Source organism: Argentina silus (assembly GCF_951799395.1).
Source record: "Argentina silus genome assembly, chromosome: 1".
NCBI lineage: Eukaryota > Metazoa > Chordata > Actinopteri > Argentiniformes > Argentinidae > Argentina > Argentina silus.
Window position 1 is genome coordinate 18,905,123 of NC_139655.1, and position 25,599 is coordinate 18,930,721.

Here is a 25,599-nt window from a genome sequence, read left to right on the forward strand (position 1 = left end):
TGTTCCCTCCTGTTCTAAAGTTTCTAGTCTCTCTGGTTTCCCATCCATTGAAGAGGCTTGCAGAAAAGACTGGCATATCTGTCAGCAGCCTGTATGGGAGAGCCTTCCAAAGGAAAATACATTTTTGTCAACTGACAGATCAAAGGAGGAAAATGAAACTACAAATGCAATGGTTGCTTTGGTGCCAACATGTCCACAAGTTGCAAACATTCCTGGCTTCCCCTCTGCAGCGCAGCACAAGGCTAATATGGAGCCAAATATGGTAAATCTATTGCCTTCTTGCCCAAGGGTATCAAGTATACCTGGTTTTCCAGCCACTGATGGAACACATGGGAAAGAGTGGCTTACAAATGGGCAATCCTTATGGGAGAAACAAATGAAAGAGAAACCCATTATTACTACAGATATATACAGTTCAAAAGGAGATAAAGAGATGATGAAAGCAATGGTAGCTATGGTACCATCCTGTCCAAAAGAAGCCCAAGCTCCTGGTTTCCCATCTGTACCACAGCCCAGAGTAGTCTATTATGGGCCAAGTGTGGTAAACCTTTTACCCTCTTGCCCAAAGTTCTCCAGTATCCCAGGTTTGCCATTTACTAAAGAAGCCAAAAACAAAACATGGGTGTCACAACAGGAACCATTATGGGAGAAGAAACTAATAGAAAAGCCAATTTTGACTCCATACAGAACAGAAAAAGATAACATGAGAGGTATGGTAGCTTTGGTACCATCCTGTCCAAAAGAGGCACGTATACCAGGTTTCCCTTCTGTTCCACAACCTAAAGTAGTCTATTATAGGTCCAGTATGGCAAGTATTCTACCTTCTTGCCCAAAAATCTCCAGTATCCCTGGTTTCCCATCAACTCAAGACACTGACAGAAAAAGCTGGCTCATAGATCATCATCCATTATGGGAGAAGCAAATAAAGGAGAGGCCAACATTTTTGATTGACAGGTCAGAAAAAGACAAACAAGAAATTAAAGCAATGTTGGCTCTGGTGCCATCCTGTCCAAAAGTGGCTTGTGCCCCTGGTTTCCCCTCTGTACCACAACCTAAAGTAGTCTACTGTGTATTAAACCTTCTTTCATCTTGCCCAAAAGTCTCTAGTATCCCTGGTTTCCAATCAACTCAGGAAGCTGACAGAAAAGACTGGCTCATAGATCATCATCCATTATGGGAGAGACAAGTGAAGGAGAGGCGAACAAATTTGATTGACACATCAGAAAAAGACAAACAAGAAATGAAAGGAATGGTGGCTTTGGTGCCATCTTGTCCAAAAGAAGCTGGGATTCCTGGTTTCCCGTCTGTGCCACACCCCAGAGTAGTCTATTTCGGAACTGTGCCAAGTATGGTAAATCTTTCAACCTCTTGTCCAAAAGTCTCCAGTATCCCAGGCATTCCATCCTCTGAGGAAACTAAGAGAAAAGAGTGGTGTATAGATCATGGGTTATTATGGGTGAAGAAAACAAATGAGAAGGGAACATTATTGAAAGACATATCTGAAAAAGAGAAAAATGCAATGAAAGCAATGGTAGCTCTGGTACCTTCCTGTCCAAAAAAGGCCTGTATCCCTGGTTTCCCCTCTCTACCACACCCCAGAGTTGTGTATTATGGGCCAAATATTGTCAACCTTCTTCCATTATGTCCTAAAGTCTCTAGTATCCCTGGTTTCCCATCCATTAAGGTGAGTGGGGGAGTTGGGTGGGTTGTTGACCAGGGGTCATTGTTGAAGAGGCCATTAAAGGAGAGAAAAGTTATTATCGACAGATCAAAAGGAGACATGGTGAATGCCAAAAACATGTTTTTTTTGGTGCCATCTTGCCCACAAGCTGCGAGGATTTCTGGCTTCCCATCTGCACCACAACCTAATATGCTGAGTCTTGTGCCCTCTTGCCCTAAAGTGTCCAGTGTCCCTGGTTTTGCATCCACTGAGGGAAAATTAGAACAAAGACAATTAGAGTGGCTTGTTGAACCTAAGCCATTGTGGAGTCAACTTCCGAAAGAATATACTGTTTTTGCAGTAAACACACCCAAACAAGACAGTGAAATCATGAGAGCAATGGTGGCTTTGGTGCCATCTTGCCCAGAGGCAGCCAGGATTCCCGGTTTCCCCTCTGCACCACAACCAAAAGCTAAGGAGCCAAATATGATGAGTCTTGTGCCTTATTGTCCCAAAGCCTCCAGTGTGCCTGGTTTCTCATCCACTGAAAAGAGAGGAGATTGGCTGGTTGAACAGAAGCCTTTGTGGGTAAAGCCAGAGAAGGAGAGATTAGAAATGATTATTCCAGTTTCCCCATACCAGGAGAGACCTTATAATAACAACATACAAAGTATGATGACCCTAGTGCCATCATGTCCAAGAGAGGCTCGCATTCCTGGTTTCCCCTCTGCTTCAGTTGAGCAAATACCCCCGAACATGGTAAATTTACTTGCCTCTGCCCCATGTGTTGCAAGTATTCCTGGTTTCCCATCAGCAAGGAGTCTTAGTTCAACTGAGGTCAATAGAAATGTGGGGTCAGTGCAGTCAAATATCCTTTTAGAGAACCCACTGAAAGAGAAGAAAGTCCTCATCACAGATCAGCAGAGGTCAGCAGAGGAGAGAGAAGATATGAAAAACATGGTGGCAATGGCGCCATCTTGTCCATGTGAGACTCTTACTCCTGGGTTCCCATCCATACCAAGGCCCAAAGCAATGGAGGAATTAACAATGGCTGCTCTTCTACCATCTTGTCCTAGAGAGTCTAGAATGCCTGGATTACCATCTAGACAGCCATCTGATCCAGCTCTGGACCAGGTAGAAACATCTGTGTCTAACCAACCATTGTGGGAAAAGCAATTGAAGGAGATGCCAAATGACTTGTTTTCCAAGCCTGTGAGAGACAGGGTAGTTGGAGATGAAGACCTAAAAAACATGTTTGCTCTGGCACCATCATGCCCCAGAGAAGCAAGTATTTCTGGATTCCCATCTGCACCCCCTTGCCGTCCATCTGTAGATGCAGATGGTAAGCAACATGTTCTGTATTGTTTAGCATTAACTGGCCTACTTGCAGTGATATGCCGTTGCAAATTGCATATAATGTATATATTTTTTGTTTTGTAAGAGAGCATTATGCCAGAGAGGAAAGAGGAGAAAATGAAAGAGGTTGCAGGGGGACCAGCAGAGTATGTACTAGACAGAGAGTAAGTGAATCAACAAATCTCTCTTTGCATGGATTGCAGTGAAGTTAGCAATATGGTATTTATTTGTGTTTTGCGGTGGCACACAAGTCAGGTCTATTGGCTCTGGAGAAAACCTCTTCAGACTGCATGGCGTGTTTGGTCATTTTCTTCTTATTCTAAAAAGTTATTTTCATGGAACTCCACATAATCCACATGTTAACCTTATAAAATGTTGTTGACCACAAATCTTGGAGTAATATGTGTGCTTAATTTGTAAAGGATGTTATGGGTGAATTACCACTAGTTTGCATCAGTGCAACAACTTAGTATGTGTGTGTTGTTTCCGTGTGCTGCATTGATTCTATGGGGGGGTTCTTTTCAATGATCTCTAATATCAGTGTCCTTGACAGCCCACTAATAGAGAACCTCACATCGGAGAAAGTCATGACTGCTGAGAAACCTTCAGATGTTTCAGAGCCAGAGCTAGTCTTAGGGTGGGAAGTGTTGGAGGCTGAGGGTACTGTGGCAGAGGAGGAGGAGTCCGCTGGCCTAGTACAGGCTATTGTGGGTGTGTTCCATAAAGGGTAAGTGGGAGAGTGTGAGGCTTCACTTCAGCATGGTAGAGGTTCTGAATGCTGATAGATAACTGATCATTTTTGTTTGGATTTTTCATACAGGTAAATCTAGTTGACTTTAGGACTTATAATATGTTAACCAGTGTGTCCCCACTTTCACCATAGTTTAATTAAGCAGTTCATGTAATGACATTTTCTATTTGTAGTCTTTGACATTGATTTATAGATCAAAGATTGACACAGTCTGAACAAAAAAAACAACAACTTTGAGCAACTTGCATGTCAACCATTAAATCAATTTCATGATGACTGAATGTGAATGATATGTGCTTGTGATTTATTTCAAGTGTTAAACCCGATATGGTTTGGCATGCTCCCAATGTTTACCTTCCCTCATATAACTATTCTTCTCTCACAGTTTTGAAACAGTAGCAGCCATTCTGGGGCCCTCTGGCTCCCCTCCTACTGAAAGTGTAGAAGGTCACATTGTCCTCTCCTCCTCTGTGGATGCAGAGGAGAGTGCACAGACCCCATCAGAGGGCTCCTCTGCCCTTGTCACAGAAGTAGTTTCTGTAGTGGCGCCCCACCCTGAGGGAATGGTTCAAACCGAACCAAGCATCAAGCTCCCAACTAGCGCTGAGCCATACATGTGGAGTTTAGCAAATGACAGATCTGGATCTCCATCTCCAACCACAGACAGCGATGATGGGTTTGTTGGAGTTGTAGGCCCAAGCAGTATGAGAAAATGGCCACCCTTGACTGAGGCTGACCTTACTGAGATCTCCAGGGAAGAATTTGAGGGAACAGACGAGGATACTTCCCTTGAATCATGGGCTCATATAGGGGAGAAATCACCATTCAAAGAGCAGGATTCTGGTCATACATCAGGTTCTGTTGAAGATTTGTCAGTAGTAGTGGCACCTATTGAGACTGTAAAGGCTGAGGTGGGATCAGCTTTAGCAACTTCATTACACCTGGAAAAGGGGTGAGTGTCCTGGGAGCAAACCCCGCTATGAACTATTTGACTGCACGGCTTGAAATACAAGTTAATTTGCAGTCATAACATTGTTTTCTATTTGTATATCGTTTGCTCTGCAATGCTTGCTAGTTTTTGATCTGTGATGGACAATTCTATAATATGTTCCTAATGGACCTAGGCTGCTTCTTGATGTCTCAAGGCACTCTTTTGTTGCCCAGTTGTGGTAAACTAAGTACATCCATGTCTCTGTGTACTTTATGTACTGCTACCAATGCCAGCTGTGTGACAAATTGATGAATGTGCATGTGTGTGATGTAAGGAGGAAGAGTTTTTTGGTGAGTTTATTATTGGTCACGGTGTTGAGTTGCTTTTCTGCTGGAACGTCTCCTCAGTGGGCTTTGGTATGTAACCATTTCCTTTAAATTAAATGCGCCAGCTTGTGGAATGTGTCTTTTTTTGACAAAGTATTGGTTTGTGGATGCTTGTCAAAATATTTGTTATTTAATGAAATGTGACTCCATAGGAAGACCTGAGGTTTGATTCTGTATTTTTGTCCTTAAGCCCCCAACACACAAGCACAGAGGAAACCTCTGTCCCTGACACCCAACCTACTGCAGACATTTTGCTGGTGGAAGACAAGTCCCAAAAGCATATAGAAGCCATCACAGATATACCCTCTGATGATAAGAGAGTTCATTGTATTGAAACGACAGAGGTCGTCCAACCTCAGAGAGGCAGAAAGAAAAAAAGGCCTATTCCACAAGAACCTCCACAGAAAGCTGATAATCAAGAGACTGTCATGGAGAATGTCCCGTCACGGCCATTGAGGAGAAAAGACAGTCTCACTAAAGAGCCAACCCAGATAGCTGGGAGTGCATCTGCAAATATGTGCACTGAAGTGGTCCCTCCCCATCGTACAAGGAAAAGAGACAGCAGTCTTCCCCCAGAGCCTCCACAGAAAGCTGATGATCTTGGGAGTGTCACTACCCAGACAACTACTGAGGGGGTTCCATCACAGCCTGTGAGAAGAAGAGACAGTAGTCTTTCTCCAGCAGACACACAGAAAGCTGAAAGTGTATCAGAACAGCTTCCTACTGAATTGATTCCCCCTCGCCATTCAAAAAGAAGAGATCGTAGCCTTCCTCCTGAGGTTCAAAAGGCTGATGACACTGCACAGCCATTCACTGAACCCCCACACAGGCCTTTAAGGAGAAAGGACAGCCTTACTGGGGAGACAACCACCCAGAAAGCTGATGGCAGGGGCAGTGTCATCACTCAGACTGGTCCAGCAAAGGCAGCCATTGAACTGATACCCCCACGGCCTATGAGGAGAAAAGACAGCCTCACCTCACAACCCTCTCAGAAACCTGATGAACCAGAATGTATGACTGACCAGATGGCCATTGAGCTGGTCCCACCTTCACACTCAAGGAGAACCTCAAGAGCCTCCAGCACATCCGAGCCTCCACAGAATGTTGACTTAAAAAATGTATCTGGCCAGCCTACTACTGAACTTCCTCCTCAATGCGCAAAGACAAAGGACAGCCTCACGTTAGAGCCTGTTCAGACAGAGGCTGAGTCATACACTGACTTTGGTGTTCATGAGACTGCTCCACTCTCAATCATCAGAAAAATAGCTCCACCCCGACGCAGCAAGAAAGTCCAGTCACCCCAAGTGGAATCAGGCAAAGCGGAGGATGAAGCTGTGGCTGTAGAGACAATGAACGCTGCCAACCAGGGTTCCACAGCTCCAGCTAAGATAGAGGACCTACTGATAGACTCCCTTGAGAAGGGTGGGGAGGAGGAGCAATATCAGAAAGTTGCTGAAACAGCTATTGAGTCAGTTGAAGATAAGTCAGTTAAAGCCTCACCAGAGGATACTGCTCCAGTGGTAAAGATGGAGGACAAAAAGAAATCACTACCAGTCCCAATCCCTCGCGCAAGGAAACGACTTAGCACCTCATTCCCAGATGACTTCACACCTCCAGATACCGTTCCTGTTAGCTTAGATGCTCCCAAGACATGGTTGGCCTCTTGTGGAGATGAGACCCAGCCTAACGAACAGAGAGGAAGGTCACCCGCAGCCTCAGCAACTAGAGAGCTGGTGCCACCAAGACGCAGCAAGAGGAGCAGTAGTCTCCCTCCTCTGCCCCCTGGTGGGAAGCCCACAGCATCTAGTGAAGTGGTTGCACCTCTGCGTAGGAGGAGTAGACTCCACATAGAAGACAAGGTTAAAGTAGATGGTGGCGAGATTGGATGTGTCACAGGAGAACAGGCCGTGGATTCATCCAGATCAGAGACAAGTGCCCAAGGGTCGGAGGCTCAGCTAGAGCCCTCAGGTCTCCCTGTCCCAGAGCCCAGGGTGAAGAAACGCCTGAGTGGGTCATTCCCTGATGACTTTACCCCTTCCAACTCCCCCTCTCCTTGTCCCCCAGATACAACAGTGGACACCATGGTTCTTGAGAGCTTGCCTATTCCTGATGGAACTCCTCCAATGGACTCTTCATTCCCCACCCAGTTAGAATCTCATGAGGACAAGTCTTCTTTCTTTCAGGAGGACAAACAACCCACCAGTCAGGAAGCCACAGAGGGCTCAACATCAAGTGTGGAAGTTTCCGAAGGTGGTTTTGTTACAATACCTGGCTCAGAGGTGATATCATTAAAGTTAAAACAAGAGCCTGTCCTGGCTGCACTAGACATCTTAAGTTCTCAATCTGATTCTATAGCTGTTGTGATCAGTGAGAAGGGACTGGAGGAGAGCATAGAGAGCTGGACTTTCACAGATACTACTATGGTTACTGAGGACATTGATAGGGGCTCAGAGACAGCGACTGAGCAGACTTCAACTCCCACTAGTACACCAGCTCAGGATGAATGGCTACATGTCGAGGGAACCAAAGAGACAGAAGAGATGGCGATTGACTTGAATAAAGACATGGGTGTTGAAGAGGTGGACTTTGGCTTTGTGTCTGTAGGTGTAGCTGTTGGTGGCTTAGATGAGCAAAGGTAAGTTTAGCTTGGCACAATTCAGCTATCTTCAACCTACAAATACAGGGATTAATCAATGTTAAATTGTCTAACTGTGATGTGACCTCATGATAGTGGTGTTCGAGGGTGTGTGTGTTATTTTCTGTAACAATTAGAATAGATCATTACATGTCTGAAGATATTAATGTTAAATATTCTGTGTGAAGTCCATGGTTGTGTGAAATACATTTTTGGTAATACTTTACATTAAGTTGCCCCTATAACTGTGTAGTAAAGGAATATTACTGTAGTAGTAACACCATTGTATTGATATAATTGTATAACACAAACAAGTACATAGCTACATAGCTACTTAGCTACAGTACATAGTAAGTAATTACATTACTATGCAACTACAAAGCATTATGTAACAGCATTTTATTACTTTGTTGTTACTGAGGGTAATTGCGCATAAAACAGATGTGTGTCTTCTTGTTTTTGGAAACAATACTTGAAATGTACTGCTTCTAAACTGTGAGTGCTACACATCCGGAGTATAGGCCTATACCAGTCAGTTCTTGTTGAGCTATATCTTATGAGACCCATGTCTTTCTCCTTTTAGGCAGCAGGAGGTAGGAGAGAAGTCTTTTGGTCTGCCTGTCCTAGTGCCTCGTGGGAAGAAGCACCTCAGTGGCACTTTCCAAGATGATACCCAATCACCCATTGCCACTGTTAGGACAGCCAATGAGCCAACAACGCCTCAGTGCAGACCCACAGACGCTCAGGAAATAGGTCAAGACTGTGCTGTGTCCCCAGAAGTATGTTATACTGTATACACAATATCAGTTTACCACTCATTATTCACTCAGGTTTTGTGTCACTGTCAAATATTTTACTCATTGCCACAACCAGCACCTCGACCTGAACATTTTCACTCTCAACACGGACGTTAATTTACCTGTGATTAATCTGTCCTGTGTCTCAGGGCCTAATGGCTAGCCCTGGCTTGGTCACTTCCAGCCAGTCTCTGCTGGAGTGGTGCCAGGAGGCCACCCAGGGTCACAAAGGGGTGAAGATCACCAACTTCAGTACCTCTTGGAGGAATGGCCTGGCCTTCTGTGCCATCCTCAACCACTTCCACCCGGAGATGATGTTAGTACCCCTGTGGAGTATATACATAAACATAATGAACCATGGCATTGATCATGATCATTTGGCTTAAACTACAATATGGTAGTCTTTCCCTGTTCTTCAGTATTGTTTTTATCTGTCTCTATTGCTGTTTAGAGATTTTGAGATGCTAGACCCTTACGACATCAAGCATAACAACAGGAAGGTAATTTCTCTCATGTGATTTCATTGTACTGTAACATACTCAGCATTAGCTTGGCCCAGACATCATCAGGTCAACCTTATTACCAAATAATCTTAACACTTGATAAACAACCCACCCCATCTCCTCCTTACCCCCAGGCCTTTGATGGCTTTGCTGAGCTAGGTATCTCGCGGCTCATAGAACCCTCAGACATGGTTCTCCTGGCCGTGCCAGACCGACTCATCGTCATGACCTACCTCAACCAGATTCGCACCAACCTTATGGGTCAGGAGCTAAGTGTGCTGCACATTGAGAAGGACAGCAGCGAATCCAGCTATGCCGTAGCAGGGGAGAGGGAAAGCAGGGAGGGCACTGACCCTGAGGCAGCTGCCCGCTACTGCGCCCAGAGGCTCCAGGAGGAGGGCATCACACTGGAGACCAACGGGAGCGTTGCTGAGAAGGAGGTGGATAGAGACTCAAAGACCAATGGGGATATGGTGCCACCCCCCAGAACGAAACGCCTACAGATTGCAGGGGGAGCCCAGGCTCCTGTGGCACCTCCCAGGACACACTTCTTGTCTGCCAAGTCTGGTTTCTCTCACGTGAAGGACGCAGACCTGGTGAAGAAGCGCAGGTCACAGCGCAGGAGTGAGTCACTAGAAGAGGCAACAGAGGTAAGAGGTCTAAAATGAAATATGTTTCTCTCTCTCTCTCTCTCTCTCTCTCTCTCTCTCTCTCTCTCTCTGTCTTTGTATCTCTTTGTCTCTATCTGTGCCATGTCTTGAGTGATTTGTGTTTTGTCATTGCAGGCTTTTACAGGCCAGGAAGAGAGCGGAGGTGCTAGGAGGAAATCTGAGATAGGTATGTGAATTTGATATGATATGAATTGACTTGATACACACTGTACAGACTGGCAGTTGAAAGGAGAGTGAACACATACACAAGTTATCATTATTTTGACTCATCACTACATGACTCATCCATGTTAGTTCCATGAGCACTGACTTCATTCACAATTATTACGTAATGTTTATGATGGTTTCCTGGTCAATCTTAATATTCTAATTGTCTCATGTTGAGTATTTACACAGCAGAGTCAGTGCATTATGTTCATATTTGTAGTGCCTTACTCTGTGCATCTGTGTGTGTTCTTCATGTAGAAAGCAAGGAGCCTGGTACATCTGGGGAAGAGGGTAGATTGACTGTAGAGGAGTGCCAGGTCAGTCATAAATGCTACAAATGTTTAATATAACTGAGTGTCACACCTTTCTGCGTTCAGAAATCAGAAACAACCTTTGACATTGTTTGTTGTTGGTGTGTGTGTGTGTGTGTGTGTGTGTGTGTGTGTGTGTGTGTGTGTGTGTGTGTGTATGTATGTGTGTGTGTATGTGTGTGCGTGTATGTATGTGTGTGTGTATGTGCATGTGCGTGTGTGTGTGTGTGTGTGTGTGTGTGTGTGTGTGTGTGTGTGTGTGTGTGTGTGTGTCTGTGTGTGTGTCACAGGACTCCAGCCAGTATGTGCTGAGTGAGATGCAGGCTCTGGAGGCAGAGCAAAAACACATTGACAGCAGAGCAGACGTGGTGGAGAGGAAACTCAGACAACTGATGGAGACAGGTGAGAGAAGGAGGGATGCAGGGAGGAGAGGGATGAAGAAAGAGATAGAGGGAGAAGGAGTGAATAAATGCCTTGACAGGTAGAAGTACATTGTGTTGATGATGGAGAGATGGTGATGTGTGGTAAGAGAGTTAATGAATGTTAGGTGTGAAGATTCAGGGGTATCCACATTACATGTTGTACAGTATATGTGTTGCATAGCTGTGTTTTGTAGCTTGTTACCTCTCTTTATGATTCTCCACCATTCCTGTCTCCATACTGTAGGAAGTGACAAACTGGAGGAGGAGAGGCTGATTCAGGAGTGGTTCACTCTGGTCAATAAGAAGAATGCCCTTATCAGGAGGCAGGATCACCTGCAGCTACTGTAAGCCCTGTAGTGCCATTGTGCTCAATGTGCCAATTTTAGAAAATCATCTTGCATTTCACAAGGAACTGAACACTGCTCTGGTTAGACGTCTAGTAATCAGTGGTTTGTGACCTACCTGAAGCGTTTTAAACATTTCCTTGTGATCCACCAGCCACTATATAGACGAAACCATGTTTCTACCCTAAACTCTTCACCGCATGTGACCATGACCCACAATTTGAGAAACACTTCTGTAACCAATACTCTCTGCTCCACAGGCTAGAAGAGCAGGACCTGGAGAGGAAGTTTGAACTGCTAAACAGTGAGCTAAGAGACATGATGGCTATTGAAGGTAAGGTTACAGTATGTACAAAAACGACCTTTTTTTAAGGATAGATCAGCTTTGGAATGAGAAGATAGAAATTAAGTTCTATCAGAAATATTTTTCTAATCCCTACCACCTCCTCCCCTGAAAATAAAAGTTTGACTCCTACTTAAAGCTATTTATTATACTTGGTAAGGTACATCTAATATACAAAATTCCTTGTAATGGACTTAAAAGTATATTGGTTAATTAATAATGATATTATATTATTAATTCTAATTTAGTTCCAACCTTCACTGTCACAGATGAACCCGTCTTGAAAATAAGGCATTTGTCAGTAGGCTACTGTAGGCACTAATATTGAGCTCTGTGGAAATGAGGCACTGAGTGTAGGCTCACTATAGGCTACTGTAATATGAAGTATTTTATTATATATTTTTAGGGCATTTCTGCTTTATTGGGATAGAGATAGTAGAGATTGACAGGAAGGATGGCTGATAGAGAGGAGGGATGACATGCAGGATATGTCGATGGCTGGAATCGAACCAGGGACCTTGCGATAATATGGTATGCGCCTTAGTGTGCTACGCCACTGAGCGCCCAAAGTATTTTAATAATATGAGATGGCGGTGCGCACAGCAGCGGACATTTGTTTAGTTTTACTAACACATGTATTCTTTTTTCCAGCCTGCGTGAGGTTGCATTTGGTTCCCTGACCTAGACTGTGCCAAAACAACCATGCACTTCTATTCCGCATCATAGCATCACTTAACATCAGTACCCAGAAATAGTCATACCGATGCCCAAAATAAGCACAAATATCTGCAGTCAGCAATGGAAATTATTTTCCTTTGTGGGTGTGGGTGAAGCTTTGTGCGTGATTGACTCACGCCATTACTTCTAGCACATCTAGGCCTGCAGGCTGGTTTGGGGAAGTGATCCTTTTTTTGCATCATTCCATCATTTATCAGAATTATTCCATTTTTTTCTTGTATTACAGTGGATTTCCTAATCAGATACAATCTGATTTTTTAAACTAATGGTTTTAGATGTATTGAATTAACATCATTGTACATTAAACATATATACATTGTATATATAATATAAAATATATAAATCCAGTTTAAAAAAAACTGTCTAACCAAGGAACTCTAACCAAAGACAGGGACAATGAGTAATGGAATTGAATTAAATTCCTTATTACTCTTTTCCTATTTTCCACTCACTCTCTCCCTTATTCTCTTCCCCAGAATGGCAGAAGACACAGGCCCATAAACACAGAGAGCAACTCCTCCTGCAGGAGCTGGTGTCACTGGTTAACCAGAGAGATGAGCTGGTCCACGACATGGACGCTAAGGAGAGAGGGTGAGAGGGTGGGAATGGTCCAACACACACACACACACACACACACACACACACACACACACACACACACACACACACACACACACACACACACACACACACAGCCACATCCCAATCGACATATAATTTGACATTAAAAAGAGAGAAGAATGATATATTTTTGTTGTAGGGCTACAGCATGAGTCATGTTCTCTGTGCATAGGGCTCTGGAGGAGGACGAAAGGCTGGAGAGAGGCCTGGAGCAGAGGCGAAGGAAATACGCAGACAAACGCAAGGAGAAGTGTGCACTGCAGTGAGCCCAGCAGACACACCTCAGCCAGGGGTCAAGCAAGCTCTCCCGGGGACACCTTGGGACTGATATGGATGTGTGTGGAGGTGTATTTTGATCATGGCATCAAAGACAGACTGACTCTGAACTGTGTTGATCCTCATACCTTTATTAGGAGTGGCTATGGGTGGTAGTAGTGGTGGTGGTTGGTGGTATCATTACTGTGATGAGGAAATACAGTATAAAGCAATGTTCATCCACCCTGCCTCAAAGTTTTTGAGCCTTAATGAGATTTCAATGGAAATCCTCTGACTGGATATCAGTGATTGGTCACTTTGCTCCCCAGTTTGTGTTTTAATTGGATTGTGTTTTACATTGTGTGTGTGTGTGTGTGTGTGTGTGTGTGTGTGTGTGTGTGTGTGTGTGTGTGTGTGTGTGTTTGTGTGTTTGTTTTATATTAATTTCAGTACAAGCAGACATATTAACCATCACCAAACAGTTGCCTTACTGTTGCCTTAACTGGACATGTTACAGTGTATTGTAAGGGTTACTAAAAAGATAGATATTTTTCACTGAATGGGATATTATGTAGGGGGCAGGGCTCCAGTGCCAACCTACACCAAAGACCTGCTGTACTTTAGGCCCATGTAACAGTTGAGTATGTGCCAATTGCAGAGGCGAGGGGAGGTATAAGTGCACTCCATGCGCCTAACTTGGGAATGCCAAAAGCGGCTTCTGACTTTTTGTAGTACAGTATGTTGCCTTGGACTGTGCAGACAATCAGCATATGTCTGTTATGTCCATGCATTCGGATGTTTGTAGCTGAAATATGAAAATGGACGTTGTTGACAAGGTCTTGGATGTAATATGTTTACGTACAGTGCTCTAAACCACTACCAGAGTAGGAGAAATGGGATGAAAGGGAAAGATTAGGAGTCTATAACACAGCTTGGGGTCTGTAAGAACAAAAGTTTTTAACTTTATTTAAATATTTATATTATTTATTGAATAGGTTTTTACCTGAGAACATGCCATTCAAATGTGCCTTTTAACTATTGCATTGATTGGAACCTTGGCTGTCAGGTTAATGTGTGTTATAGAATTTCCAGTTTTAAATCACCACACTAGCAATTACGATAATACAGTCCTCTGACGGAGGTTGTTATATGCATAGATACTGTGCACATATTGCGTTATACAAATATTCCTCATGTTTAAGAGTTCTGCCAATATGATATAAAAGACATCTCAGTAAAACAAAGTTAGCAGCCTCGAAAGGCCAGCACTTATAACTGTAGTTACAACAGTATTACTATTTGCCAAGAGTGGACCACTCGGTATTGTGATATCATGAGACGTTGATGAGGCATTTCTATATCTGTGTGAGGAACTACTGTCACTGAGAACAAAATAGTTTTGGGATGTGAATTGACTGAGAGTGAATGTTTTTTTTCTTTGACTTTGAAGTGAAGTTGTTTTCTAGCTTGTGACCCCAATCTCAGTTATATAATTTACTGTGGTGATGTTTACCCTGTGTGGGAGATTAACTTTTAGTTTGTTGAGAAGTAAATTTTGTTTTAATGTTACATTTGCACTATTTGTAAACTTTGGAGAATAAAGCTATTTTGGATGACTGACATAACCTATTGCCTGTGTGTTTTCTCAGTATATGTTCTTAAAGGAGCTGTGGCTGTGGAAATCTGCCACCACTGGCCACTGAGGTGAAATTCTGTTCGAAGTTCCATTCTCCCTAATAATAATAATAATAAAAACCCCCGAATTGGACTTGCAGTGTCTGGTATTAGTTGTGGTGTTTCTGCATGCATGCATGATTACTAGAGACAGAAATGCGAAACAATCCCCTAGAACACCCCTGGCCAAAACAAACCTGTGTCGCCCCTAGACACACTTTTCAACACTAAAACAGCGTTCCTAAATTCAATATTTCTTTCAAGGGATCTCATTCCCTGATCGCTCCTGATTAAACATAGTCAACCATACAATCATTAGAAATCTTGAATGTTACATATTGCACCTGTAATGTTATGAATACAATGGGCATTACACAATTGCACATTTCTGAATACCATTTATTGTACAGTAGTCATATTCTCCTTCTACTGTACAGAAGTAATGTCCTGTTACTCTTCAAGTCTGCTAGCCATTGGTGAATGTGGGCATGTACCATCTACTTTCATCAAGCCAATGTGTGACTGCTATTTCCCCCACTAGTTGCTTCTCTTATTGATTTACCTACAGTTGGGCACACTTGGTCCTCATTGTTAGACTCCCTCACACGCTATGTAGCCGATGCCATGCTGAATCAGTTTGCACAGACCTCGAGGGGACCAACAACACTAATAAGTCACATAAGTCTAGGGGACCAACAACACTAGTAAGTCACAGTCATCTGGAATGTCATATCAAAGGAATGTTGTTTAGATTGGGTGTTGGATCATGTTGTAATGTGTTTTCCTGTTCTAAAGGAAAATAGATTGCATCTCTTGAACAAATAAAACAACCCACAGTTAACTCCCCAGGGCATGACTTGGTCTTATTCTCCAGGGTCAAAATGATTATAAGTTGGCTATAGAAAAGGATGTACTGTTGTGACATTTCAGATGTAAGGAAGCAGAGTCACACAGCCAAGAAGAGAGTCAAGAAGGTCCAAAGAGTTTTTGTGCTTCTCCATAATGTACTCATACAGCTTTTGAAACCAAAATTGGGTGGTTAATTGAGTTGTAGATTTGGAGATAGATGGTAGAGTTGGAGATAGATTGAAGACAAAAGTTCCCCTTTCCTGTAAACTATGAATAGTTTGATCATTTTGTTCACTCATGCAGGAAGCATGCTCCAGTGGGTCTGCAAAGTGTCCCATACAGTGCCTTCGGAAAGAATTCAGACCCCTTCACTTTTTCCACATTTTGTTGTGTTATAGACTCAATTTAAAATGGATTAAATTAAAAGAATTTGCCATCAATCCACACACAATACCCCAGAATGACAAAGCGAAAACACGTTTTTAGAAATGTCAGTAAATGTATTAAAATTGAAATACAGAAATACCTCATGTACGTAAGTATTCAGACACATTTACATTTACATTTATGGCATTTAGCGGATGCCTTTATCCAAAGCGACTTACAACAAATACATTTGTCTAAGTAAGTGAATCATCTATCCATCAGCCATCATAAGAAAAAAGCAATCTATGCTAGGACCAGGGGCTATTGGCAGTCACAATGCTAGAAGAAGAAAGAATTACTGGGGGCTGACCATTGCTTGCAAGTAAGGAGGGGCTGTTCCCCTTGCCGCCCGGTAGGCAAGCACCAGGGTCTTGAATCTGATGCGAGCTATTGAAGCCAGTGTATTGAGCCAGTGAAGGGTGCGAAGGAGTGGGGTGACATGGGAGAATTTGGGGAATTTGGGAATTTGGGCAGACCCTTTGCTATGACACTCTTAAAATTAGCTAAAATGCAAAAATGTCATCAACAAATCACTCAATAAATTGAATTGAGTGCATCTTAATGCAAGGATAATAGTTCATGCAATTTTGGAATTAATATCTTTGTTTTTATAGGGTCTCTGATTTGCATAGGAATCAATTACACACTGTGTAGATTAGGATGTCACTACCGACTCAGTAAATTTAATAATTTTCTCTTGATCCTGACAAACTCCCCAGTCCCTGCCAGTGACAAACATACCCATAACTCGACGCAGGTACCACTATTCTTCACATGAGAGATGGTGTGGAAAATGCATTGCATGTGCTGGATTTGCACCAAACTTAATGCTTTGTAGTAAAACCAAATGTACACATTTCCAGCCACTTTCTTTGCTGTATCACTTGAATTCATTGTTGCAAACACAATTATGGATATGAGATAGATTAGATTATTTTCCATTAAGGGATTATTTTTGGCCACTTGGTTATAGACCAATTTTGTAGAGTGACTGGGATGATGTTGTCCCATTGACTTTTTCCACTCCATCATTCAACTTTGTAGATTTTTGTAAGTCTCCCCAGTACTCTGGGTTGCATTCCTGAGCAGTTTTGTTCCTCTCCATTTGCTCAGTTTGTAATGACAACCTGATCCACACAGTGTGTAATTGATTCCTATGCAAATCAGACACCCTATAAAAACAGACATATTAATTCCAAAATTACATTAACTATTATACTTGCATTAAGGTGGACTCAATTCAACTTATTGAGTGATTTGTTAATGACATTTTTGCATTTTAGCTAATTTTAAGAGTGTCATAGCAAAGGGTCTGAATATGTATGTACATGAGGTACTACAGTGTAGACAAAAACCACACATACAAAATACATGTGTATGCCATTGAACACTGATAACAGTGGGTTAGAGAAGCAGTTTTGGACCCAAGACAGCTAGACTCCACACTAAAAAGAGATGTGTCTACAACTCAAGTGATGCAGCAGAGAAAGTGGCTGGAAATGTGTATATTTTGTTTTACGACAAAGCATTAAGTTTGGTGCAAATCCAGCACATGCAACACAATAAATAATGTGTGTTTGAGACAACAAACTTTGGCTAGAAAAGCAGAAATGAACACCGATGAGTAAAATAAGTCTCATGACTTAAAGTCTGAGAAAAGAAGGAAAGAAGAAGTGAGAGATATTGACCAATATTGGGCAGTGATGATCAGATTACATAGGAAAATCACAAACCTAAATCACACTCCTGCACAGGATATTAATTTTCAGTATATAAGGTAAAAAACGACCTCTGACAACATGGCCCCTCTGGTCTCCTTTGCCCTGCAGTTAGGCCTACTTACTTAAGGCTTTGATCAATGTTGTCAAATTAACAGTTTCAAGCGAAAGAACCAGGCACCTACTGACCACTTGAGGCTTCAGTTCCAGGAACAAACATAACATTGTCACTGAAAATTATTCTCCCTATGAAATTATTTCTAGAAGTTAGTAGTCCTATGTTAGTTGCTAAAGACCTTCTAAATACCTCTTGCCCCCGTACCCCCCTATGCAAGTTTCTCTCCTGTTAAAAAAAAAAGAAAAGAAAAGAAAAAAAGTAATTTTTCCTTCTTCTAGCATTGTGACTGCCTATGGCCCCTGGTCCGAATCTTATGATGACTGATGGATAGATGATTCACTTACTTAAACAAATGTATTTGTTGTAAGTCGCTTTTGATAAAGGCGTCTGCTAAATGCCATAAATGTAAATGTAAATGTAAATTGCTATTAGCGCACTTTTAATTGCTGTACCAAGGGGTGGGTGTATTATCTTACTAAAAGGAAACAGAAACACAGGCGTGGCGATATTATTTCTGGTTCATTGAGGAGTTAAGCTTAAGGTTTATTGTGTATAGACCGTGATCCCCAGAAATGTAGGCTACCCTCTACGTCATCATCGCTTCTGTATGTCATATTGGTCATGATTTCTATCGAAACTTAGACTACAGGACACTTAGACTACAGGATGTTTGTGAAATGTACGTGGAGTATGTCAGTTATCAGATGGTACTTTATACTTCGGTTATGGATATGCTATGTCGGCTGCATTGCGCAATCAGAACCAAGACCAGAAGAAGGTAAGTGATCAGGTGTTAAACATAACGTCAGGATAATGTGGGATTTCTTCTTTAAATTAATTTATGTTTTCTAGTGTTCCCCTTTTGCCTCATTGAGTTTATTCTGGTTTTCCATTAGCCTACCAATACTAAGGTTGATCAAATGAAACTGGAACTTGAAACTTGTTATTACCGCACATAGGCTTTCTAACTTCACCTGTTCTCCTCTTCATTACAGTGGACCTGTTCAATTCTGTGAAACAGACCAACCTGAAGTGGACATCTAATCCACTCAAAGCAGCAGTAAGTATAGTAACCTAGCGAAGCAGAATGCTGTAACAGTATGCTGGGGAGCTCTTGACTTTTTCTTATTTTTTTCTGCAGTCTTGGCTTTAGAAAATGCAGTAGAAAAATACCTTGAAAAGTGTGTAATTTTGCAAACCTAGTTACTAGAAAATTCTTGACTACTTTTGCTGATTTTGGCTCTCTTCCATCGCTATGTCTAATAAAGTGTTGGCTCATCTTATGTCATTACAGTGGCACGAGGTTCCATTGAAAATGGGTTCTGAAACTGAAGTCCCAGTCTATCAAGCCTGCGCTGTCAACAACAAACCCCGATCACTTCTGACCAAATGGATTGATCGGAAGGATGCCTATGACCTGTTATTGGATATTGTATTTGCTCAGGAAGAGGAGTCATCCACTCAGTGGAGCCCCCTTCAGATCCACTTACTCGAATCAGATGTCCCCCTGTCCACATTCCGTGGAGGCCAGGAGGTTTTTGCCCTGCGAGCCTCACGTGCGTTCCATGACACAACTGAAGTGGACAAAATAGAGGACTACCTCAACCACAACCTGGGATTACACATGGGAGGTCTCTCCCGCAGTGGTTTCCACCTGGGTTTCTCATACTCAGGCCCCTGTGTCTTCATAGCCTCTGTCAGGCTGTACTACCGGAAGTGCCCTGGATTTGTAAGTGACTTGGTTGGGTTTGGAGGAGCCTCCGCAGAGTCAGGGCTGCAGACAGGGTCCTGTGTGGAGAAGTCTGTGGAGGTGTCCCCCCCTAAGAGGCAATGTACAAAGAATGGGGTGTGGGGTCCAATGCAGGGGCAGTGTGTCTGTGCCCCGGGTCACCAGGAGGTGGGAGACTCTTGTCAAGGTATGTAGAGATGCCAACTGATATGATGAGTCTGATCGATGCACAGTGAGTCTGATCGATGCAAGGTCTTTCTGTGCATCTGTTTTGTGGCCATTTATGTTTTCTTTGGGTTTTAACACAGCTTGTAGAACCGGGTTCTACAAGCCAACCAATGAGAGTGGGGGATGTCACCCATGCCCACCCAACAGCAGAACAGATGGGGAGGGTTCAGAGGAATGTGACTGTATAGACGGGTACTTCCGCCTCCTGAGTGATCCATACCACTATGGTTGCACACGTAAGACAAGTTGAATTTAATCGCACAATGTGTACTACTTCTTAAAATTCTTCATGATATCTTTTTCATTGTAGTGAGTGTTGATTAAGTCATTCATTAAGGATGAATTCTCATGAATAAGCAAATCAGGATTCTTTGTGGAAAATGAAAAAGATTAACTTGACCCCTGCATGTCTGAACATGTTTCAAGCAGTCAGCTAATTTTCTGTTATGCATTGCTATATCATTAATATGCATGGACCTGTATATAAATATATTGGTATGTGTGGCACAATCTAACCTCCCCCCTTTCACAGGACCACCCTCTGCCCCTGTAAATGTAGTGGCCCAGCGTCTGAATGACTCCATGCTGACTCTCCTCTGGGACTCTCCCCATGACTTGGGAGGGAGACAGGAACTGATATATGATGTGGAATGTGAGATAGGGGGAGAGACTGCTGGTCAATGGGAGGCCTGTGGAGAGGATGTGATCTTCCTCCCTGCTTCATCAGGATTGACCATCACAGCTGTCAACCTCACAGGGGTGAACCCACGCGCAGACTACCGGCTGTCCGTCCGGGCAAGTAATGCTCTGTCTGACCAACATGGGGCAAAAGCAGCATCAGTAGCATCCACAAACATTCAAAGATGTGAGTCTGGGTGATGACATCATTTGGTCATGAATGTTACCTCATTCTAACATAGCTAAAACTGCTGCTGCTGACATCAATGCTAAGCATTACTATGATTCATTTTCCAGCATTAATCATGAGAACACTTGAGGAAAACATGTGCTTGGCTGAAAAAGGAAGATATGTTTTGCCTGCTTAAATTGAGATTTAAACACATGTGCAAGGTTTTGGAGAAAGGCTGTAATTTCCTTCTGAGAAGAAAAGTTTGAAATGTTCTAACTGAAAGTTCTCCTTTGTGTATGTGTGTGTGTGTGTGTGTGTGTGTGTGTCTGTATCTATGTGTACAGGGAAGGCTCTTGTGAAAAACACTCCTGCGCCCATCCTCCTGGACCCCAACCTGTCCACTGTGGAGCAAGATGGCCCCTCCCTCTGGGTGATAGTGGGAGGGCTTTTGGGAGGCCTTCTGTTATTGGCTCTGGTTCCTGTTGTTGTGTGTACCCTGCATCGCAAATACATCAGACTCAGGTAAACTGGAATAACCAGCTAGTCAGAGCCTTGGGGCCTGTGTGATGTACTGGGAAAGTAGGTTACGCTCACTAGTCAGATCTAGACAATTGAGACAACCTCTGACAATTATGAACTGAAGTTAGACTATGATAGTAATTTAAAAGCTTGTATTATGCAGGTGTTGGCTGTGATGTCCGAGACAACAGTTTATCTGGTGATAGCAAAATCATTTTAGGCAGGAGCTCCACCTCCTGGTCTTGACTGAAATGGAAATAGTGCACCTTATTTTCCCTGAATACCTACAGTACATTTCTCATGTCATGTTAAGGCAATTGTTTCACAAGTCATCCCACAACTAAAGTTATGCTTCTACCAAAAAAAGTTATTCAGCTACTGCCAGAAAAACTGTCACTATTTCCATTTCAGTCAAGACCAGGAGGTGGTGTTCCTGCCTATTCAGTCAGGAGTGACTTATCGTCGCAATGGGGAGCCCCATTCTGTCCCACAGGAGCCTGACGGTAAGCCTGAAACAGCCACCAATATGACTCAGGGTTGATTCAGTGAATTCCTCTTGGCTATACAGGTATTTTTTCTTCCCACTCCCCTCCCTCTTCCTCTCCCTCGCTCATTTTTTGTCTCACTCCTCTTCTCCTAGATGTGCCTGGTGCAGTCCAGTTACTGGAGGGTCTTAGTGACAGACTGCTGACCAGTCTGAAGGATGTCTTCGTGGACTATAACAAGCTGACCCTGGGCAAAGAGCTGGGTTCCGGTAAGTAAAGTTGAACACTGGCCATGAACTCCTCTCCTCTCCTCCCTTCTCCTCTTTTCTCTGCTCCGCTCCTCTTGGTTTGATATCTTGATATTCATGTATGAGAAAAAGTTCATTTGAGTACAGTATGACATTGAAATGCAGTTTCCGGTGAATGAAAATATGCTTTATGCCATTGTACTTCCAGGAGAGTTTGGGTTAGTCTACAAGGGAATCTATACACCACAGGAGGGGACAGACATCACAGTAGCAGTAAAGACTATGAGAGGTAGCCTACAGTATACATCAGTGATATCTTGAATTATCCTGTGTTATGTTACTGTTGCCTATTCTTTAGTCAATGCAGCTCATATGTTCGCCATATTACTTCAGTTGGAATCCATAGTCAAGAGGACCTGGAGTCGTTTCTGAAGGAAGCAGAGATCATGCAGCAATTTGACCACGATAATGTGATCAAACTGCTTGGTAAGACTCCATAGCACGCCTTATTCTAAACCGTATTATTTTAATGCTGACTTCTCAGTCACCTCAGCTGTCCTCAATTCTCATCAAATACTTGCTACAATGCTGCTGTCCTGAAAAGAAAGTATGTGTAGTAACAGTTTTTGTCCTGCAGGTGTCACTTTGAAGCGGGAACAGGACTCTCCTCTCCCAGTGCCACTGGTGATCCTGCCCTTCATGAAACACGGAGACCTACGTCGTTTCCTCATCGCTACTCGCTATGGGGATATTCCAATTGTGAGATACATATTCTGAATAAAAATGTGGTCACACACACATGCACACACACGCAAATGCACACGTACAGGCCAATAAAACTCTTTAGATATGATCTCATCAAATACACAGTCATAAGTTGATGTCTTTCCTGTTCATTCAGTTCGTGCCCCACCAGAGTCTCCTGCGCTTCATGATCGACATTGCAGCAGGGATGGAGTATCTGAGCTCTCAGGGCTTTCTGCACAGGGACCTGGCTGCACGCAACTGCATGTGAGTCCAGCAGGGGCTGCCAATGAGTCAGTATAGGGGAACACACTGGCTTGGGAGGTTCACATCAAGGCCTCCTTGTTCAGAATAAGACTGCATCTCTGTCCACACAAGCAATTTGTATTCAGCAAAGGCCTGTATATGAGATGGAAGCTACAAACCTCTCAATAAAATCTCAATAAAATGAGACTGAGCATGGTCTGCAATGAAGCTAAGATGACAGGACAAAGTGTTAGATACAGGAGTCAGTACTAGATGGCCAGTAATTGTGATGATGATAGACAATGAGGATAATGATGATTAAAAAAATCAGTGTCATCATTCAGCATGTAGTTGAGTGTACATCTATGTAGTTACCTACATAGATGTACACTCAACACAGTAAGACACTACAACATTCACAGACCTACGATCAGCACATAACAGTACAACATGATCACAGACATACAATAAATAAACAACATATAACTAAAAAATATCCCTATTGGACAAAATGAACCAGGTCCTATATTTAAGAGCTACATGGAATGTCTATAGAAGGACAGCAGTCATAAGACAAGCTAGTATATTGTGGGTAATATGTTACTGTATATCGCTCACAGGTTGAGGGATGACCTGCATGTGTGTGTAGCTGACTTCGGTCTCTCCAAGAAGATATACAGTAGCAACTACTACAAACAGAAAGTAGCCATTCGCATGCCGTTCAAGTGGATGGCCATAGAGAGCCTGTCGGAGTCCATCTATACAAACAAAACTGATGTGGTGAGTTACCTGGGGTGATGACTATTAACTCATATGTAGGTTCAGGAAGTAATATAAAGGGTGTTCAGGAAAAACTCAGTGACCAAAAACTGATCATTCCACTTTCTACATTTGTTGAAATGTTTCCTCTGTATACAATGTCACTCCATCCCAGTGGTCATTTGGGGTCACTATGTGGGAGATTGCGTCCTGGGGCAGGACTCCGTATGCTGGGGTCCACAACTATGAACTCCTGGAGCTTTTGGAGTCTGGACACAGACTCAAACCACCTGAGTGTGATGGCGACAAATTGTGAGTCCTCACTTTGCTCTAGCCCAGTGTGATCTCACTTGATATGCAATCAGTGGACGAGTAGATGCTGATGTTTTTATGGTCATAGATACAATAGTACTTGTTTGCATTGTAATGTTTGAATGCATACCATTCAATGAGGTAAATGATTTATGTTTAAAGAAATCATGTAATGTCTTTCAGCATCGTAGTGTTTTGTTATACTGAGTGAACCATCTGGTTTCCAGTTTATTGCACCTATAGTTGCTAGTGAGGAAATCGCCTCTGCTGCTTTGACTAATTGAATCAATGTGAGCCTTATTGGCACAGCAAGCTATAACTGAGTGGGAACACAGAGCATGGGCATAGAGGTGACTTTGTCTGTATAATTAATCATATATTTCCTGCCTTTCTCTCTCCCTCTCTCACTCTTCCTCCGTCTCTCTCAAACCCATACCTGTACCTCTCTCTTTCCTTCTTTACTGTATCTCTTTCTCTTTTTTTCTGTACTACATGACTGTCTCTCTCTCTCTCTCTCGCTCCCCCCTCTCCCTCTCTCTTCCCCCTCTCCCTCTCTCTCCCCCTCTCCCTCTCAGCCATGAGGTGATGCTGAGTTGCTGGCATAGGGAGCCAACACAGAGGCCTGGTTTCAGAGAGCTGGGGGAGAGGCTCAAAGCCCTTCTGTCTGAGCTACCGCCCCTGGATGCCAGCCAGGAAGCCCACTACATCAACCAGGGTCTGGAGGCTGCCTATCAGGGGGGTGCTGATGGACACGACCCTGAGTTTGACGGGTGTGTGGCGGGGAATGTGTACCTGCCCACCCCCGCGGGTGCTACTGCTAAACCTCCCCCCAAAGAGGAGGAGGAGGAGGAAGAGGAAGGCTACCTGTTGTGCATTAAAAGTGGCCTCAAGGCTTGAGAATGTGTACTCTTTGACTGTGTACTGTGTTATGGTTGATTTTGGTGAAAGAGACTGCATTTCAACTGGTGTCTCAGTTGATGTCATACTGTATGTTCCAGTTATACAGCAAACCAATTATGTCAAAATCAGAGGAGGTTGGTGGAGGTAGAAATTGGAGGACAGGCTCATTGTAATGCATGGAATGGAATTCCATGCAAACCATTCCTTATTCCATTCCATGCATTACAATGAGCCTGTCCTCCAATTTCTACCTCCACCAGCCTCCCCTGGTTAAAATGTCTTACCATATTCATACACTTGTGTGGCTTGACAAGTTTTTAGATCAACATATCAAATATCAACATATCAAATGAATTGATTAATTCAGTTCACCAATCTCTTTCTCTCTGTCCTTGAGGTTTGAATGTCTCTCTCTTTTCTCTCTCTCTCTCTGTGTGTGTGTGTGTGTGTGTGTGTGTGTGTGTGTGTGTGAGTGTGTGTGTGTGTGTGTGTGTGTGTGTGTGTGTGTGTATGAAGTGCAGATTCACAAGTGAATATCAGTGTTAGAGATATGCATTGAATTATTCAGATTAGCAATCTGAATTAATGCATCTTTCCCACTGTCAGCCTTTCAGTGTTATTGTCATATCTACTGGGATACAGGGAGGTGTATGGTGTATGACAGTACAATGGAATTCTTACTCAAAGCTCTAAATAAACGTTGATACTTTTCTATAAAAAACAACAACATTGTGCATGTTTTGTTCTGTATTTAAAACCCATCATTCCATAAAGCATTTTCCCTAGAAAATTAAAGTTGCACAAAAAAAGAGTTGTAACCTGTGCCGTCATCCCTGATCTAGAGACTTATGTGACATTGTATA

At 43.0% G+C, this 25,599-nt stretch overlaps 2 protein-coding genes across 6 annotated transcripts in view; both read left to right on the plus strand.

Moving 5' to 3' along the window:
• The window catches only part of ehbp1l1a (EH domain binding protein 1-like 1a), a 36,016-nt gene extending 21,466 nt beyond the window's left edge, over nt 1–14,550 (plus strand). For 2 of the 4 annotated variants that reach the window (XM_083675280.1, XM_083675281.1), the window contains 11 exons: nt 8,303–8,498; nt 8,666–8,832; nt 8,968–9,016; nt 9,154–9,669; nt 9,805–9,856; nt 10,156–10,214; nt 10,499–10,610; nt 10,875–10,974; nt 11,235–11,308; nt 12,532–12,646; nt 12,849–14,550. In XM_083675280.1, the coding sequence (XP_083531406.1) occupies nt 8,303–8,498; nt 8,666–8,832; nt 8,968–9,016; nt 9,154–9,669; nt 9,805–9,856; nt 10,156–10,214; nt 10,499–10,610; nt 10,875–10,974; nt 11,235–11,308; nt 12,532–12,646; nt 12,849–12,942 (1,534 nt within the window). In that variant the 3' untranslated portion in view covers nt 12,943–14,550. Of the gene's footprint in view, nt 1–3,071; nt 3,181–3,569; nt 3,744–4,152; nt 4,720–5,249; nt 8,499–8,665; nt 8,833–8,967; nt 9,017–9,153; nt 9,670–9,804; nt 9,857–10,155; nt 10,215–10,498; nt 10,611–10,874; nt 10,975–11,234; nt 11,309–12,531; nt 12,647–12,848 lie in introns of those variants that run through there. The other 2 variants (XM_083675278.1, XM_083675279.1) reach the window with 2 other exon arrangements.
• A 3,809-nt stretch (nt 14,551–18,359) lies between these two features.
• LOC310813047 (tyrosine-protein kinase receptor TYRO3) lies at nt 18,360–24,857 on the plus strand. 2 transcript variants are annotated; one of them, XM_083681864.1, is made up of 15 exons: nt 18,360–18,494; nt 18,712–18,776; nt 19,011–19,632; nt 19,754–19,909; nt 20,206–20,538; nt 20,868–21,045; nt 21,454–21,545; nt 21,683–21,796; nt 21,984–22,064; nt 22,169–22,261; nt 22,413–22,534; nt 22,677–22,786; nt 23,386–23,545; nt 23,700–23,836; nt 24,412–24,857. In XM_083681864.1, the coding sequence occupies exons 1-15, from the start codon at nt 18,383–18,385 to the stop codon at nt 24,731–24,733; spliced, it is 2,697 nt and encodes an 898-aa protein (XP_083537990.1). In that variant the 5' UTR covers nt 18,360–18,382; the 3' UTR covers nt 24,734–24,857. The 2 variants fall into 2 exon arrangements, with proteins under 2 accessions (XP_083537990.1, XP_083537991.1); XM_083681865.1 differs by lacking the exon at nt 21,984–22,064.
• Nucleotides 24,858–25,599: the final 742 nt, after the last annotated feature.